The sequence below is a fragment of the Kogia breviceps genome, chromosome 8 (assembly GCF_026419965.1).
Source record: "Kogia breviceps isolate mKogBre1 chromosome 8, mKogBre1 haplotype 1, whole genome shotgun sequence".
Taxonomy (NCBI): domain Eukaryota; kingdom Metazoa; phylum Chordata; class Mammalia; order Artiodactyla; family Physeteridae; genus Kogia; species Kogia breviceps.
Window position 1 is genome coordinate 97814776 of NC_081317.1, and position 18834 is coordinate 97833609.

At 46.0% G+C, this 18834-nt stretch overlaps 1 protein-coding gene across 1 annotated transcript in view; it reads left to right on the top strand.

The window, feature by feature from the left end:
- The first annotated feature begins 3534 nt into the window (after positions 1–3534).
- Positions 3535–18834, top strand: part of LOC136794743 (putative spermatogenesis-associated protein 31C2) — a 28592-nt gene continuing 13292 nt past the window's right edge. The window contains exons 1-6 of the mRNA XM_067041072.1: positions 3535–3720; positions 4460–4517; positions 5101–5161; positions 5437–6738; positions 6832–8314; positions 17175–17336. Of these exons, the coding sequence (XP_066897173.1) occupies positions 3535–3720; positions 4460–4517; positions 5101–5161; positions 5437–6738; positions 6832–8314; positions 17175–17336 (3252 nt within the window). The remainder of the gene's footprint in view (positions 3721–4459; positions 4518–5100; positions 5162–5436; positions 6739–6831; positions 8315–17174; positions 17337–18834) is intronic.

Consider the following 18834-nt stretch of genomic DNA (forward strand, 5'->3'; position numbering starts at 1 on the left):
ACAGCCACGTGCCTGCCCCATCCCTATTACAAAAAAACACTTTTATATAAAATAGATAACTAATAAGGACCTACTGTAGAGCACAGGGAATTCGACTAGGTACTCTGTAATGACCTATATGGGAACAGAATCTAAACATATGTCTATGTATAACTGATTCACCTTACTGTACAGCAGAAACTATACACCATTGCAAATCAACTATAACCCAATAGAAATTAATTTTTAAAAAGACACTCCTATCACCCAGGAAATCACAAGAGCTTCAGGAGCTCGGTGCCAGGCACCGGTGGCAGAGACCAATATATATTTTCCGTGATCTCACAGAATCATATTGGAAGGTGATTCCTTGCATGCCCAAGCCTGATTTTCTAAGTCAAGATGAGACTCACATCTCAGTCATAAGTCTCCCTGCAAATGAAGCAGAAATCAGGACCCACCATGATCTCCATTGATTCTAGCTGTCCAAATTAGGGACCCCCATGCTCCTCAGGTACCCTAGTTGTTCACACTGAGGACTGTCATGCCCCAGTGACAATATCATAAAGGGTGAAGAGACTGTAATAGAAGCAACAGTAGATGCTAGAGACGTGTTCTTGAACATGTACATTCATGACAGGATAGCCCAAATATTATTTCACATATTAAGAAAGCTTTACCAGGTAGTGATTAAAAAGTACAATCCCTAAGTGAGTACCCAATTCCACCTGCCAAAAGGGATGTCCAATGATGTCATAGGGGATTTCCTATAAGACTCAAAGTACCCTCTCTATAAACTACAGGCAAGACTTGAAGCTCCAGGGTCTGGAGAGGGTAGGGTAAGAGGGGGAAGGCAAGGTATATTCTGAAAAAGAGAATATGTGTAGAACACACAAGGGATATCAGAAAAGGCTACTGTAGATGACTTTAACCCAGGCCTTGGTCCTCCAGTCCCAGTGTCTACTCTAAAGACTAGAAACTAAGCTCACCTAACCTATTTCTTTTTTTTTTTTTTTACATTTTCATATATATTTATTTTATTTCCGCAAAAAACCATGAACAAACAGTATTCTATATTTTTTTATTTTTTATTTTTTTAACATCTTTATTGGAGTATAACTGTTTTACAATGGTGTGTTAGTTTCTGCTTTACAACAAAATGAATCAGTTATACATATACATATGTTCCGATATCTCTTCCCTCTTGCATCTCCCTCCCTCCTTATCCCACCTCTCTAGGTGGTCACAAAGCACAGAGCTGATCTCCCTGTGCTATGTGGCTGCTTCCCTCTAGCTATCTAGTTTACTTTTGGTAGTGTATATATGTCGATACCACTCTCTCACTTCATCACAGATTACGTTCCCCCTCCCCATATCCTCAGGTCCATGCTCTAGTAGGTCTGTGTTTTATTCCTGTCCTACCACAAATCTCTTCATGACAATTTTTTTTTTTAGATTCCATATATATGTGTTAGCATACGGTATTGGTTTTTCTCCATTTGACTTACTTCACTCTGTATGACAGACTCCAGGTCCATCCACCTCATTACAAATAACTCAGTTTCATTTCATTTTATGGCTGAGTAATATTCCATTGCATATATGTGCCACATCTTCTTTATCCATTCATCTGTTGATGGACACTTAGGTGGCCTCCATGTCCTGGCTATTGTAAATAGAGCTGCAATGAACATTTTGGTACATGACTCTTTTTGAATCATGGTTTTCTCAGGGTATATGCCCAGTAGTGGGATTGCGGGGTCGTATGGTGGTTCTATTTGTAGTTTTTTAAGGAACCTCCATACTGTTCTCCACAGTGGCTGTATCAGTTTACATTCCCACCCGCAGTGCAAGAGTGTTCCCTTTTCTCCACACCCTCTCCAGCATTTATTGTTTCTAGAGTTTTTGATGATGGCCATTCTGACCGGTGTGAGGTGATATCTCATTGTAGTTTTGATTTGCATTTCTCTAATGATTAATGATGTTGAGCATTCTTTCATGTGTTTGTTGGCAATCTGTATATCTTCTTCGGAGAAATGTCTATTTAGTTCTTCTGCGCATTTGTGGATTGGGTTTTTTTTTTTGTTATTGAGCTTCATGAGTTGCTTATAAATTTTGGATATTAATCCTTTGTCAGTTGCTTCATTTGCAAATGTTTTCTCCCATTCTGAGGGTTGTCTTTTGGTCTTATTTATGGTTTCCTTTGCTGTGCAAAAGCTTTTAAGTTTCATTAGGTCCCATTTGTTTATTTTTGTTTTTATTTCCATTTCTCTAGGAGGTGGGTCAAAAAGGATCTTGCTGTGATTTATGTCATAGAGTGTTCTGCCTATGTTTTCCTCCAAGAGTTTGATATCACCTAACCCATTTCTGACTTCTGGGTGTTCCACACATGTTTCTAAACTCTGGAGAACAGAGACTGTCTATTTTGGGCAGAGTGAGAAGAACTGTGGTCAAGACAATATACAAAAGATATAGAGAAAATGAGGACATGCTTAATTTTTAGATTTGAATATACTGCATTGGTCTCTTGAAATGTGTGTGTGTGCGTGTGTGCGTGTGTGTGTGTTTACAGTCTTTGTGAAGCTTTTCTAACTTCAGAAGTATAAAACGCTACTAACACAAAACGTATCATTTAGAGGTTTAATTACTTATCTTTTTATAATACTTGGTTTTGTAAATTTGAAATAATAATCATTAGTTTGAATTTTTGTGTTAATTATTCTGAGTGAAGTAGGCAAAAGTGGATGGAAACTATAACAAATTAAATATTCAAAATTAAATAAGTATAAAACGAGTTCTATTTCTGGGTTGATGAAAGTAAAAAACTTACTCTATGGGAAAAGTGTTCATATTTGCAACAACGTGGATAAATCTAGAGGACATCATGCTAAGTGAAAGCCAGACAGAGAAAGGCAAATGCTGCCTATTATTAATTATATGCAGAATCTACAAAGAAAACAGTCAAACTCATAGAAGCAGAGGAGTGTTTGCCAAGGGCTAGGGTTGGGGGAAATAAGGAGAGAGTGGCAACAGGGTACACACTCTGTATGAGATGGAAGTCTTAGGATCTAATGTACAACATGGTGACCAGAGTTGATAATACTGTATTGTATAATTGAAATTTGCTGAGAAAGTAATGATACAACTTAAGTGTAAATATGCGAGATGAAAAAACGATGGAATTGTGAACAAAGGAGATTCTGAGAGTATAAATCGTTGGGAAACAGTCCAAATCCTGGGAGAATTTCAGAGTTTCAAAGGCTATGAAAATGGTGGGTTCAAGCCGAGATCCCCAAGAGATCTGAGGAACCAGGAAAAATGTGATTTCCAGGTGGAATGAGTAGAAAATTGACTAAGGTCTAGAAGACCCCTGAGGGTGGAGGGTAGAGCTGTGGGGCGGATGGGTGGGGAAGGGCCTTGGTAAAGCCTCCTCCTCTATTACTCCCCCTCCCCCTTTGTGACCAAATCACAGCTCTCTGATGTAGGCCTAGGAATTTGGTCTCTGAGTACACACCCTGTGCTCAGTTGCCTGAGGGCAGCAGTGTGATTCAGATGATGGAGAATCCTCTCTTTTCTCTGAAAAGCACTTTTGATACTTGGCTGAACACCAGTTCCACTTTCTGGGCGATTGATACCATCTTCGCCTTTCTGTGTGGACTGGGACTCTTCTTCCTGTTACTCCCCTACCTCCAGAATAATCCATCTTCACCACCTCCTAGGAAACATGGAAACATCAGGAAGGTAAGGAACCCTTGGGCCAGACCCACAAGCACATGATTCTCTCTTCTTTTCTATTCTTATTTCCACTTTTCTGAATCAACTACAGAGACTCCTGAAATGGGAAAGAAGAGGACATCTCCTCTCAAGCATAGAATGTCATCCCTGTAAGGGCAGGCCAGCCTGGGCAGGGGATAGAGTGAACACTAGGATTTCTATCCAAAGATCTCAGACCGGTTGCCCAGGTGTGGTAGAGGGCTCCAGGGCAAGTCTGACACACAGTGACCGGAGGTCGAGGACTGGATACTGAGTTCAATCTCAGCCAGAGGACAGGCCCATGATCACTGGATCACCAGCTGTGAACAGGTGTCTCGGATGAGGGCTGATCTTCTGGCAGTGTTGAGGCCCTGAGAGCCTCAGATCGGGGGGCTGGAGTGGCCCTGGCCTCGGGAAGCACAGACCCACCTGCTGGAACTCAGATGAACCCATAGTTCAGAGTGTGTGTTTCTTGAGCAGAGGAAGAGTGACGAAAGAAATCCAGGGTGAATCTCACATTGAAAATCCTTCTTTATGTTCTTCAGAGAAGGAAAACAGAAAATAGTTTTATCCTCTTTAAAAATGAGTGAAAGGAAAGAAAAACCACAGAGCTCTGTTAGTTAAATGTAGAAAGTCATATTATGTATGGACACTGAGTGTCTGATGCTTGTCTAGAGCGGGGAGAGTGAGAATTGGGTCCCAGGTCCTCGTTTTTTCTGTCTCTCAGCATCAAATGGAGCCGAGGGGGAGACGCAAGTTTAAGAAGAAAAATAAAGCTTTGAAAGGTAAGTTGTTTCATTCAGCCCTGTGTGCCCTGAGGGTCAGCCCCCATCTCTCCTGCCCTGAGGGCCCATCTCCACAGGCTCCGAGGAGGCCAGTAGCAGGGCCTGTCCCTCAAGAAGCAGAACCCTCAGGGAGGCTCCTGGGAAGGAGAGCAGAACCCAGATACTTCCCAGATTCCATGTGCACAATGAAGCCGTGAGGGGCCTGGAAAAGGGTGTGGCCCAGCAGGGGTGTGTGGGCTACAGTGGATCAATAGTGCCTGGGCTGAGAGGTGAGACCTCCAGGTCCAACCATGGACAAGTTGTTTAACTTTGCTCAGATTCCTCTGTGAGGTGACCCCTGCCCATTGTCCCCCACAGGGAGGATGTGAGGGCAGCAAGGGGTAATGGATATGGAAGTACTTTATAAATGATAAACCCTTTCATGAGCTTCGCCATCACTGTCAGGGATCATGTGGTCCTGGACGCTGGTGCTTGGGCTCCAATCTCCCAGTGGTGTCCCCTTAAAGGGACACTGCACTCAGCCTCCTGTAAGACCCCCTAGGCTCTTGCCTTCACCACCATGACCCAGTCTGCTGATTTCCAGCTTGCGGAGCTTGCCGGGAAGAGCTGGAAGAGGTTCACGCCCTGCTTTCACTTCTGCAAAGGTAAAGAACCTTCCCCTTCTCTCCTAGGTTCTTCTTTTGCCCAGAGCCTACGGTGTGACCCAGGGCTGCAGGCAGCCTGGGGCTGAGCTGGGAGGGGGAACGCTGGGGGTGGACTATGGCTAAAGCCCTGGGGTGAGGGACAACAGGAGCACTGTGAAGTCAGCATGGGGGCCGTGGAGGGCCGTGGGCCACAGATGCCCACCCCTGCCTGGACTGCCCAGCCCTCCTGGCCCTGGGGGCTCCTGGCTGCAGCTTGTGCCTCATGTCTCCTGCAGCCACCTGGAGAGGCTCCTTGACAAGTGCAGCTTTCATCAGCCCTCCTGTCAAGACCCCCCTGGTGAGGCGTGCAAAGCAGCGCCCGCTGGAGCCGACCAGCCCTGCAGGGAACCTGCAGAAGAGGCTGTTCCTGCCACGTGCCCATCAGCTGCCCTGGCTCCTCTGACCCAGGGCTCTTTACCTGTGGCCTCCACCCTGTCAACAGAACCTCAAGACCAATCCAACCTGAAGAGAATCACCCTAGGCACCACTGCAAAGAGCTCAACTCCAGGAAACTCTTTTTGGGCAAATGTCATCCTCGCCATCTTGAGTGTTGGCCTCGCATTCTATCGCGTTTTGTTTCTGTCCTTGTGGTGGAAGACTACCAAGGCCTTGTTCTTCCCCACCTCATCACAGAGTGAGCCCCCGCAAGAACACCTGGCCCACCAGCCACCAGCGGCCCCGTTCTTGGCAGGGCCCACAGACAAGCAGGTAGAGACTGGTAGCCTCTCATTTGTCAACCCTGAAGTCCAGAAGCTGCTGCAGATTCCAATCACCAAGAACGCAAAACTAAAGATTTGTAAGGGGAAAGAAAAGGATGGGTCATTCTCAGAACAAATGAGCTCAGACTACCTGAGCAACATCCAGAAGCAACATCTTCAAAAGAGGCTCATCAAAGGTAAAACCAAGAGGAGCCTGTCCCTCAGAATCCACCTGCCTCTGTCTCTGGAATTGAGTTCCTCTCAGTGCCAATTTTTAAGGACTTATCAGGCACAGGGCAAGCAGGGACCCTGGCAGCCCTCTGCTTTTACAGGCAAAAGGAGACTGAACCCACAGAAGATAAGGTCCAGATTCCCTAGGAGATCCCATAGGAAGGGTCAAATGCAATTCCAACCAGGGAAGGATTTCGGCAAGGGTCTGAGGCCATGTCTGAGGAGGCTCTCAAAAGCTTTCTCCAGGGCCAGCCTCCCAGTGAAGTTTCTGCAAAGAAACTCTGAAAAGGAGTCAGAAAGATACTTGATGAGATCCTTGAAGAGTGACTCTGGACACTGTTTACCCAGTAGCCCAGAGAAGAAAGCTCTAGAAAAATTCTTGAAAGCCCATTTGAGCACAAAGTTGAGGCAGATTAATCAAGGTTTGATCCCTGTGATTGTGCGTCAATCCCGGCTTCTTGCCAACTGTGCTTTTTCTAAGCCCCTGCCTCACGAGGAGATCAGAAATCTGGCACCCTTGAAGTGCTGGAAACCCTGTGTAAACTCCTCCCGTGAGCTTTCCTTCCCCAGTCCAAGCACTCGGCAGATACGGGAAACACGCCACATAAGGTGGCGAGGAAGGCACAGGTGGGACTTACCCAACTAGGCCTCTGAGCCCATAAATCTCAAGCCATGTGCGGCTCAACCCTTGTCCTCTCCAAGGTCCAGCTTTTCGCCCTCTGCCACCTGTCAATCTGGGGCACACTCAAAAGCCAACTTTGCTAAGTTCTTGGGAAAACCTCAGCCCCATCAGGGAATGAAAGTGGTAACAAAAGCAACAGTTCCCACCCTGGTGAGTCCCCTCCCTGTTCCCTCACCTGAGCATACAGAAATCCAGAGGGCCCGGGGAAAGGCTTCACCTGGTGACATGTCTGGGCCCTCAGAGGCCCCTCTGACTGGACAGGAGGACAGACTGCCTTATCAGATGTCCACAGTCAACCTCATGGGCAGAAGCTGGGAGAATGGGACTGTCTTGGGGTTTCCAGCCACTAGGAAAACCCTGTCACCACCAACAAAGTCAGTTGCCCAGCATCCAAAGGAGCCACGCCTTAAAACACAGGTGGCTCAAGGCTGTGCCACTGGGGAGCTCCTTCAAGACTCTCACACTGACATCCTCCTTCAAGATGATGCCATTGGCATGCCCCTTCAGGACTCTGCCACCAACGTGCTCCTTCAAGGCTCTCACACTGATGTGCTCCTTGCAGACATCTTGGCTTCTCGTAGGTCTCTTTCCAGTTCCCAGAGGGAACATGCTAGTGAGGACGCGCCAGCTTTCCGGGTGGCGCCACGTGACCTCAACGTGAGTGAACAGAGCAGCCAGGGGCAGCAGAAATTCAGAAAACCAAAACTTAAGGACTCATTTAAGAGCGAGGGTGAGATGCTTGCCCCAGCTGAGGAGTGGAGGTGCGTCAGGAGACTCCAACCAGGAGAACATGAAGAAACGAGAAGCAACCAGGGACAACAGGAACCCAGGAAACCAAAAGTTAGGGACCCGCGTAAGGGCCAGTTTGCCTCGACTGATGGGAGGAAGGACGACCGGAGGCCCAAACCGGGAGAGTATGAAGAAAGGTCTTCAGGACGGCAGGCTTCTCAAGCAAGTGGGATGAGCCACGCTTCTCAGGTCAGGGAAAGAGGAGAGTCCCTTGGGAGCAAACACCCCCAGCCCTCTCCAGGGAAGAGACGGCTTTTACCAGAAAAACAAAACTGGCTGGGGTACTTTCTGCGGCTTCTTAGCCCCAAGCGAAAAGACAAAGGAATAGAAGAATCTCTTCAAAAGGGCAAGCCTGCATCAAGCACGGCTCAGCACCAGAAACCAATCAGAGGCAAATCTGTTGTAGAGAGCAGGGCTGTTGATCCCTGGGCGATTGGAAGAGCTGTTGGACAGGTCCTAGTAAAGAAAATGGGGCTTCGCCAAGGACTCTGTGCCTCAGACTTAAATCAGCACCCAAAACAATTCCAGGCCCCAGCAGAGGGGCATTCCCACTACCACAGGCTTCTCTCCTCTTCAGAAAAGAGAAGAGTGTTGAAAGATACAGCCTACAGTCACCAAGCCAGCCCCCAGGACCACAGCTACCATAACAAGAGCAGGCATACCAGAGGCAGGGGCGACAAGTTGGCCTCCCCACCCAGGGGACTGGAGTCCCCAGTCAGACCCTGCCAGCATAGACCAAGGGTGGCAGGTGACTCAGGCCAGCTGCACCATCACCCAACATGTCCTCAAAAGTGTGTTCCCTCTGGTCAACGAAAGTGTGCTTCTCATGCCTTTCCTGGTAGGAAAGTAGTGCACGAAAAAGCTGAGTTCATGCAAAGAAAACCTGCTTCTTCTCATGTTAACACACTGTCTATGTGCTAATGGCTTCTTCCTACCACAACTTTTATTGTCTCCCAAAATACATGCTTTTTCTCATGAGAGGTGGTGGCCTCTGTCTGTGCCCTGCTGGGGGGAAGGGAAAGGATCAGAGTCCACTCTTCCCAGGTGCCTGCTTTGGCTTCCAGATGGGATGGGGCCATGGAGGGAGGCTGATCCCAGCGTGGAATACGCACCCTCACCTCAATTCCCTCACTGCACTTAAGTTTCCATAATAGCAGCATTACAGAAACAAGCAAGAGCATTCAGGATGTGTCAAGGTGAACTAAACCTAAAGACCTCCCCCTTCCCAGGAACCTGCTCAGTCCTCTCCTGCTCTCTCTCTACCTTGAACTTGTGGGACTGTAGGGGAGGGGTTTGCAGAGGCTGAAATTCCCCTCAGCCTCCAGGAAGTGTCAGAGACAAGTTCACATGTCAGACTAAGGAGTGGAGTTTGGGGGCAGGGCTAGCCCAGAGTCCAGAGGTGGCAGCAACCTTGCCCCCCCATGTCTTGGCGGGGCTAGATGGCACCTGACCTGGAAGCTCCTCCTCTCCCCGGTGGAGCTGGGATTGAGATGGGCCGGGAGCGTCACCCGTCCTCTGCCTTTCTCACACTCTGGAGCAGCGGTGAGAACGAGGGCCACGCACTCCCATGTCTGAGGGTGTGAGCTGAGGAACCTGGAGGCCGCCGAGAGCCGCCCAGCCCTGCCCCACTCACAGCGCCCACCTCCCCCTGCGGAGCGAGCAGGGGTGTGACTGTGTGTGCAGTCACCTTGCTGTCTGTCATGTGCCCCTAGGGTGGGAGGCAGGGGACGGAGGCAAGTGGCAGGGGTGCCCATAAGTGGCGCAGTGACCAAGGAGCCCCTGGCGTTCCACCACCGTGTACAGGCCCAAAGAAAAGAAGTTAGGGGCCAGTGGCTCACGGTGGCCCCAGCCCAGACTCTCCCCCTTCTGCAGTCCCCAGAACCCAGACAGAGGGAAGGCCCCTGGAGCCCCTCCACAGAGGGACAGGCTCCCAGAGGCCGCGGAGCCTCCAAGCAGGGAAGGTTCACTTCCCCGCAATGTATTTAATCAGCTTTCACAGGACTGGGAGCTCACGACAGACTCGCGGTCTGTGACCTTAACCTACACGTGTGGCCCAAGGAGGCTCCCAGGGGACAGGTGGGACTTAACAGGCTCAGGGACTGCGCTGGAGTCATAGCAAGTCTCACGTGCTATCAGCCTTGCTCACCCCAGAGCCTGGAGGGGGAAAAGGCCAGCAGACAGAATGTGTCACCCAGCGGGCGGGAAGTGACCTGTGGAGAACGAGGGTGCCGTCAGATTCCCCACCCCCCCCCCGGCCCGTCCACACAGGAAACCAGGGAGACAGGAGCAATTCTACAGAGCAATTTGGGGCTCGGTGCCACAGTCTCTCCCGTGGTGGAGAGTCCTGCTCCAGGAGGGTCCCCTGATCCAGGTGACAGCTTGAATGGCCCTGCCCTATGCCTGTTAGGACCCCAACATGTGGGACCAGGACCTGCTGAGGGGGAGTGGGCGCAGGTCTGCTTGTGCTGTGGTTTCTCCCTGGAGCCCGGTCTCACCTCTGGGCCCCACCCTCCAGGGTGGACACAGCACTGGGGGCACAGCCAGGGCCTGAGGGTGGGGCTGGGACCCAGAGCACAGAACAACCTCCAGAGCTCACGAGAGGGTGGCACAGAGCGGAGACCCTGAGCCTGGCTGCTGCCGGGTCCTCTCAGGGGCACCAAGAGGTGAGTGCTGGGTTTGAGGGTGCGGGAGGCCCAAGCCACCTGTCGGGAGAAGTGACACAGAGGGACGCTGACAGAACAGCCAGAAACAAGAAGGTGCAAGTCCCTTTGCTCTTCTCCTGCTGTGAGGTGCAGAAAGGCAAGCAATGGAGGGCCCCCCACTAAGAGTCCCCAACAGAGGGACCCACACTCACTCCACACGGGGACACACAATGACCCCACACGGGGACCCACGCTGATTCCGCACGGGGACTCACGCTGATTCCACACAGGGACCCACACTGATTCCCCACCGGAACCCACACTCACCCCACACGGGGACCCACACAGGGATCTCTCAGAGATAATACACAGACTTCACAGAGACCTCTCACAGGAGCCTTATACAGAGCCTTCTCTGAGAAGAGAAATCTCAAGAGACCTGCACACAGTTCCATTGTAGCTTTATGTTTCTTTTGCTTGAGATCACTAAGCTTCATGGATGTATGGATTTACAATTTGAAAAACTTCCATTCATTATTTCTTTAAATTTTCTCCCCTACTCCCTCACACTCCTATAGGAACTCCAATTACATATTTATCTGACCGCTTGACATTGCTGTACCATTTGCTGTTCATTGCTTATCTTTCCTCTGATTTGTTCCTATGTCTTTTCTGTAGAAACAGATAATGTGCTGTTTAATCCCATCTATTTTATTTTTTATATCAAGCATTGTAGTTTTCATCTGCATCTAGAAGTTCAGTTTGAATCTTTTGTTTTATCTTTCATGCTTCTACTTAACTTTTTGAATCTGGAATACAGTGATAACGACTGTATGGAATACAGTGATAAGGACTGTATTAATACCCTTCTAACACCTGTGTCAGATTAGCAACAATTAAAAATTTTTTTTTCCAGACATGCCATGTGGCTTGTGGGATTTAGTTCCTGACCAGGGATCGAAACCAGGTCCTCCGCAGGGAGAGCATGGAGTCCCAACAACTGGTCTGCCAGGGAATTACCAAATTAGCAGCAATTTTAACTGATTTATTTTGTTCCTCATGGGTCCCATTTTCTTGTCAAATCTGGTCATTTTTAATGGGATTGCAGACTTGCTGGGTGGTGGATATTTTCTAGACATATAAATATTCTTGAGCTTGGTTCTGAGATGTATTTATGTCATCTGTAAAGTGTTTGATCTTTTCGTGATTTGCCATGAAGATTTGTGAAGTGAGATGAGAGGAAGGCTCATCTTTGGTCCATCTTATACTGAACCAAGGGCCAGCCATGACCAAGAACCTCCACCTAAGGGAGCAGCACCAACTTGGTGAGGACTTTCTGCCAGGTAGGGACGTACTCCCCTTGCTCTCTTGCTGTGACTCCGTCTAATAAGCTCCCCACACTTATCCTGAACACAAACCCAAGAGCAGAGTAGAGGGTTTTTTATTTCTTTTTCCCTGCTGTCAATCCAGCATCTGGAAGAACAGGTGTCACACAACAGGTTATAAGAATTACAAAGAATAAATAATAAAAACACAGAAAAGATATTTTATATATATTATATATATAGTATATGATTATATATACTTTATCACTATTATTTATCTTTATGTTAAAGTCTATCATGACTTATTTAATATAGCTCCACCAGACTTTTTGTGCTCATTATGTTTAATTCCTTATAAGGTGTAGAGTTTTGCTGGGTCTGCCATAACAACAAAGTGTAGACTGGGTGTTTAAGCAAGAGCAATGTATTTTCTTACACTTTGAGAGGCTACAAGTTCATAACCAAAGTGTCAGTAAATTGGTTTCTTCTGTGGCATCTCTGCTTGGCTTGCAGATGGTCTCAAGCTAAGGAGAGATGAAATATATTTGACATATAACATTGAAATATATTTGACATATTTTAATTGAAATATATTTCAATTTTAATTGAAATATAGGACATATAACATTGTGTAAGTTTAAGTTGTAAAACATGTTGATTTGGTAGATTTAGGTATTGTAATATGATTGCCATTGTAGTTACAGTTAGCACCTTGATCATGTCACATAATTATCATTTCTTTTTGGTGATTGTGATAATTAAGATCTAGTCTTTTAGCAAGTTTGATGACTATGATACAATACTGTTGTTTATATTCATGATATTGTGCTTTCGGTCTCTGGGACTTTTTTAGTGTTGCCCTCTTACAGTGTCTTCATATGGTCTTTCTTCTGTATGTATGCATTCCTTGTGTCTCCTTGCATAGCCAACGCTTCTTATAAGAACACCAGGTAGAATGAATTGGAGCTTACCTAAACAGCCTCATTTTAATGTAATTACTTCTTTGAAGGCTCTAACTCTGAATAGAGTTACATTCTAAGATACTCAGGGTTAGGGCTTCAGCATATTGATTTGAGGGGTCAGGCAAAATTCAGCCCATAATAGAAGTACAAATAATAATAAATATTGAAAATCGGTAACTTGTCATTATGTGCATGAATATCCAAGATAATTAACATTAAACTAGTTGAAAAAATAAATCAGAGAATAAAGCAAAAAACATTGTTACTATATCAAAACCAACAACTTTCCCATGTGCAAATAAATACATATGACACCATATGTGAAAATGTTCCATTTACTATAAGAATCAAGTTGAAAGAACTTAATGTTTTCCTGTATGTATATATATATATATATATATATATATAAAACTATTAAACTACATAAGAGATCTGAAGGAGAGTGAGATATACAGTGGCCAGAAGTATATTATTGGCAGACTGGATAATGTCATTATTTTACCATTGTAAAAATATTATGTCTCACTTCAATTCATAAGTATGATGCTATTCAGAACCTCAGCGTGATTATTTTTAGAGATTTGGCCCTAGAAAGTTATACTGTTTCTCTTGATGAATAGCTTGTGAGAATAGCTAGGGAAATTCTGAAAATTGAGTCAAAAGATTTGATTATCATAGTTAAATGTATAAGAAAGCTAAAGTAATGAACACATTGTGTAAATGGTGCATTGATAGATAGACCAACGGGACAACAACAACAACAAAAATCTATCAATAGATCCAAATATATAATGGAATTTTATATGTAATATAAGTTGGTTTTCAGAATAATAAAAAGGACTCTGGTCTCAGAACCTATTTGTATAAAAAATTTGGAACTTGTAACTCTCACACATCCAGTAAGAAAATGCCCAATGGAAATATGTAGATGTAAATCATCTATTTGATTGGCCTCTGTAATAACTATTTATCAAAGAACAGTGAAATCCTGTATTGGAATAGGGATGAGGGGAGTGGAACTCTCATGTAATGGGACCCAAATGTCCTTCCTGACCAAACTTCAGCCAGGGTCCTCTAAACCCTCTTTTGGACTAAGCCTTGACCTTAGCATTCCATATCCATCCCCTCCTTGACAGGTGTACATAGTCCAGTTTTAGCAAGAATCCTGCTAAGTCAGTTTAGATAGAATCTTCATCCTTGAGCCTCATCCCTCACCTTTGACATCTAAGCACTTGGCCTCTCTTGAGCAAGAATCTCGTTAGGTCAGGTTAGTAAGAATCCCTCTACTTTTGAAGTCTCCTTCTAGTCATTTTCCATCCACATATTCCCTCACTCTGCTCATCAGCTCTAAGTCCCCAGCTTTCTTTGCTGTATTTGGAGTGAAGTCTGATCTCTCTCCCCTATTGTAATTTTCTTGAAAAAAGTCTTACTGTTTTACTAAGTGTCAGAACAGGTTTTTCTTTCACAAATCCTAGTGGGAGTATAAATTAGCATAGCTTCTTTGATGGCCTGTTGTTAACATCTACCAACTGTTACATATCTGTTTTAATTTAGCAATTATATATTTTGGAATTTGTATTGCAGAAATAATGCAAATACGCAAAGAAGTATAGACACAAATATTTACTGCACATTTACAATAATGAAATTTGGAAACAGACTATAAACATCCATGTGAAAGGTGTTTATTAAGTAAATCATATACCTCTCCAATACAATCTCATGCAGCTAAGAAAAAGTATGATGTATGTATGGTCAGGCCGCTCAAAATGCCTCTTTTTTTGCTCTTTGTACCTCTCCTGCTTGACCAGTGCTTGCTTCACCTACACCCTACTCAGAAGAATAACTTTCCTGCATACTTGCCCCATGCCCCAACCAATGATTGTCCTAGCTTTAGAGCAGAACATCTCCACGCAGATAGCTTATCAAAGGGGCGGTGAAAATCATGTAGCTCTGTTGGTCTCCCTGGTAACTGATGAGCCAATCTGAGGTCAAGTCCCCCTATAACTGGTATCTTCCCCCCAAGCCCTGCTAGGGAAGACTGCTGCCATGTCCTTTCTGTGGTCTGCTGCCACAGGGTGGGATGTCACTCAAGGACCACACTTCGGACATGTAGGATCCTATACCCATTAAATCACTGATGTCTCTGTGGCTGATTTGGGGCTCTTTTTTCATTCTTTCAAGCCTGTGTGTTGCAGCCCAGCTATGTAGTTTTAAATGGTTTGACTTGATAATATGACTACACTTTAATTGAGTCTACATGAATTGTAAAAAGTGGAAAAAGAAAAGCTCCTATTTGAAAAATGTATTTGTGTAGCGGACTGCACTGCATAAGGTTGAGGCTAATGAACATTGGTTACGTTTGGGAAGGAGATGCAGAGTGGAAACTTCCTCCAATAATCCCATTCAAGCACCATGCTTTTGATTAAACTGACCCCGTGTTTTTGTATAATTTAAAACAAAATGTTGAAATATATTTGTATACAATAAAGAACACAGAAAATACTCCATAAAGTGTTGAAGGAATAATGATTTTTTCAACAGCCTTGCTCAGGTCAGAATTGGAGGTGTATGAAAAAAGAATCGCAAACAATATTGAGTATTTTGATAGGCCTATGTCATGAGGAGGGCCATCTGGTTTGCATAAAACAAACATGGCATGGCTGTCAGTTCATTATACTTTCATATTTACCTTTAACGTTAGGAGTTCGTGGATTTTTACATAGGAAATGATTCCCAAATGCAAGTTTATGTACCTGATGCACAGTGAAGGCAAACCAACAAAACCGTCAAAGTTTGAAGCAGGTAAAGATTTATTCCAAAGACCAAGCAAGGAGAACCGGTGGCTCATGCTCAAAAGACCGGAACCCCTGGATGATTTTTTTGTGGAAGAGGTTTTATAGGCACAATTTGGGGGGAAGCCTGTAGGATGTGTGACTTTGGTTGGTAATGAGGTGACTGGGTGGTGTTTAGGAATATTGTGCTCAATCTGAAGTTAGCATCCTCCAGCAGAGTGGGGGCTTTCGATCCTGCACATTTTGTTATGCATAACAAGATGCACACCTAGATATTGCTATGTCTATCCCTTGGGGAGGAAACAGGTCCCCGTTTTAGAGCTGCCCTATTGTTTTTGACTGCCCCTCCTTTGTTTCTGTATTTTCTCTTCTTCCTTATTAGTAACTGTCAGACTCTGTCTTTTGGAACTCAGCAACGACAGTCTAGGAGCTGAAACCGTTTTCCTCCAAAGGAGCAGAGGACAGGGAAAGGATTTTGTATCCAGAAAGGCCCTGCAGCATCCTGCTTGGTTTGAAAATGGTAATAAATGAAAACAGAAGTCTGTCCCATGATGACGAAATGAGTGAACTCACTTTTGAGAAAATATGCTATTTGTCCTTCACAAAGGATGCCCCCTTGATGCCAAGTAGGTTAATGAATGCAGAGACGGAAAATACTGTTCCGTGAGGAGGATATTTTCTTGGGACTATCAGGGTCTAGCAATTTGGAAAATATGATTTCAGCTACGAGCTTTCCTAGTTTTGCCCTGGGAACCAAGTATACAGATGGCCTAAGAGCAACAGTGTGGACATGATCTTGGAGAGGCAGCAGTGAGTGGTGGCATGAAGTGAGATCTTAATTCCCTGCCCAGGAATGGAACCTGGGCAGCCTGGATGAAAACCAGGAATCCTAGCCACCACACGCCCGGCTCTTGCCCCCAGTGCTCACGGAGGCAAAAAGTGTAAAAAACAGGTACACAGTTTATTATTAGAGACACAGCACCCAGAGAAACAGTTTGTTTAGTTAAGACAGAAGCAAGGCAGACATGCACATCTGGATAGAAGAAAGGGTGTGGGCGTCCCCCCCCAATGAGGAGGAGCTCAGTAAAGAGGTTGTTAAATCATTTCTATAGGGCAGTTCTTCTGGGTCTTTGTGTACCTTTGGCAATTATCTGGTTTCTTCTTCTACACCTGACCTGCCCTAGGACCCTGCCCAATAATATGCCTGTGCAACTTTTTTCCAAGGTGGATTTCAGCCCTGAGGCCTACGAGAGGGCCTTAGCATCACATATTCTGGGGTGGTGCCCCCTCCTTTTGGACCCCCAAGGAACCTTTCTGCACATGTGCAATGTCTCCCTTGGCCCAAGGATGGGAAATATATGACCTCTTGATCCTTTACTCAAACAAGGGTTAGCCCCTCTCTGTTCCTGCCATGACGTTATCTTAAGGTGTCCACAGGAGACAAAGCCTGGCTATTTACCCTGTTTCTGCTATTACTTCCATTTCAGAGAGCAAACAGGAGGCTGATTTTAAATGTCTAAACTGAAGCCCATCTATCTCCTGTGTCAGCAAATGTAAAGAGGAGACTAAGTTGTAAGTGTGGGAAGCCCACTTTTTCCTGCCCCATGAAATGTAAACGGGAGGTCAGTTGTGAATGCCTGGCTTGGGGCCCATCTATCTCCTGCCTCAGACACACAACGCAATCAGGGGTCTCGGGACCCCTGGGACCCCAGGACCCTGGGACAAGCATTTCCCCTCGTATTTCTGCTCGGGAGTACTAAATTGATTGCTTGGTTCACGGTCAACCCAGGGTGCAGGGGGCCAAGGGACATGTAGTCTTCTTCTCCCTCTTAACTCTTCCTGGTCTTCAGCGGCTTCCTCTGCGCATGTGCAACGTAGGCCCCAGCTCATCCGTTCCGCCCACAGAGGCCTCGAGGTTTGAAGAAACTTTAGCTTTGGTCGTGGCGGTTGGAGGACTTCGCGAGGCCTGGAGCTTTGCTGAGAGTGGAGTTCTTGTGGCGGGGGTGGAAGTGGTACGTCTTGGGCTGTCCTCTGGCCTAGGCGGGACTGCAGTGCCGGGTCTGGCCTGGACCTCGGCCCTGGGAAGGTGGGTGGGGCGATCCCGGTTCGGGCCTCGTGGTCTCGGGGGCAGGTGGAGCTGAGACCTTTAGGAGCGGGGAAGGTGCGTGTGGGGAGGGAATGGCTGGCCCCGCCGGCGTCTGAGGTGGGGGACACCTGGGCGGCCAGTGGGAGGGAAAGCGCGGTGGTGACGCTGGCCGTGAAAGCGGGCCAGAAAGTGCGGGCGGAGGGTGTGCTTGGCAGCCCTGCTCTGGAGCGGGAGAGACCCGGTCAGTTACCGCTGTGTCACGTGTACTGTGGGCGGGAGAAGTAACTTGGGGACGAGTCAGGTCTGCAAAGGAGGCTATGAATAATGCCTGCTTCATGGCGTTGTTCTGAGAATTCGATGTGGTGTCATTTGGAAAAAGAGCCAAGTGCCAGGTACTAACTGGCGAAAAAGTGATAGTAGATGTTGTTATTTAGAAGGCACTTTGTTCTTTTCATGGGGTGGTTTACAGAAGCCTCCCAATTATCTCGTGATAGCGGTATGAGCATCTGCATTCAACACGTTAAGCAAAAAGCAGATCCGAGTCTCAGGGTGGTGAGGTGGTCCCGAGTTTGAGAGCGCCGGTGACTTCTCCAGGCTCACCCGGATTGTGACAGAGCCCGGAGTTGAACAGTCATTCATACCGTTCAGTCATCAGAAGAAACTTATCAAGAGTCCCTTTTGAGAAACTTCAGCCCACTAGAGAGTAGTAATTTTTAAAACTTTGCCATAAAGCGCCGCTTCCTTTTTATTGGGCGTTCTGTGGATTCTCTAATTCAAGGGGTAAACAGTTTTGCTAGGAAAATAGATAAAGGATGCAGCCGGTGTCTCTTTTTTTTTACTGTTAATTTTAATGAAATAGTGTCATCCTTTGCTGTACTTCAATCATCTGTTGTTCATTTTTTGTTTGTATTTAATTAAATCAATTTAAATCAGTAGACAATTATTTTTACCAAATGAGAGTGGTCGATTGAAGCCCCGTGATCATTTCAGACTGGTAGATGGACAGATGGTGTTTCCACAGGGTCTTTCCCTTGCCTATTCAAGGGCTAAAGGGATGCTGTAGGGAGGCTGTTTCTCAGCTGGGCTGCTGATGTGACTGGGAGGTGAATATAGGACCTGTAAGGCAGGCCAGGTGTCCTGACAGTGTCCTTTTTCTGTCCCCACAGCGGAATCTTCAGTCCTCTGCACCTTCCTAAGCGCTACAGAAAATGAACATATCTGAGGTCAGCTCTTTATTCATTTCCCACTTTGTGGTGTGATGGATTTAAACCCTTGATTTCAGATTGCTCTCAGCCTGTTTTATGCAGTCTTTTATCAGTGTTAGTTATTTTCCTTTTATGATTAGTTTGCTAAGATTTTTACTTGAATCAGGAATATAACTGCCTTGAGTCAGTTATATTGACTTATACTGAGTATCTTTTTGT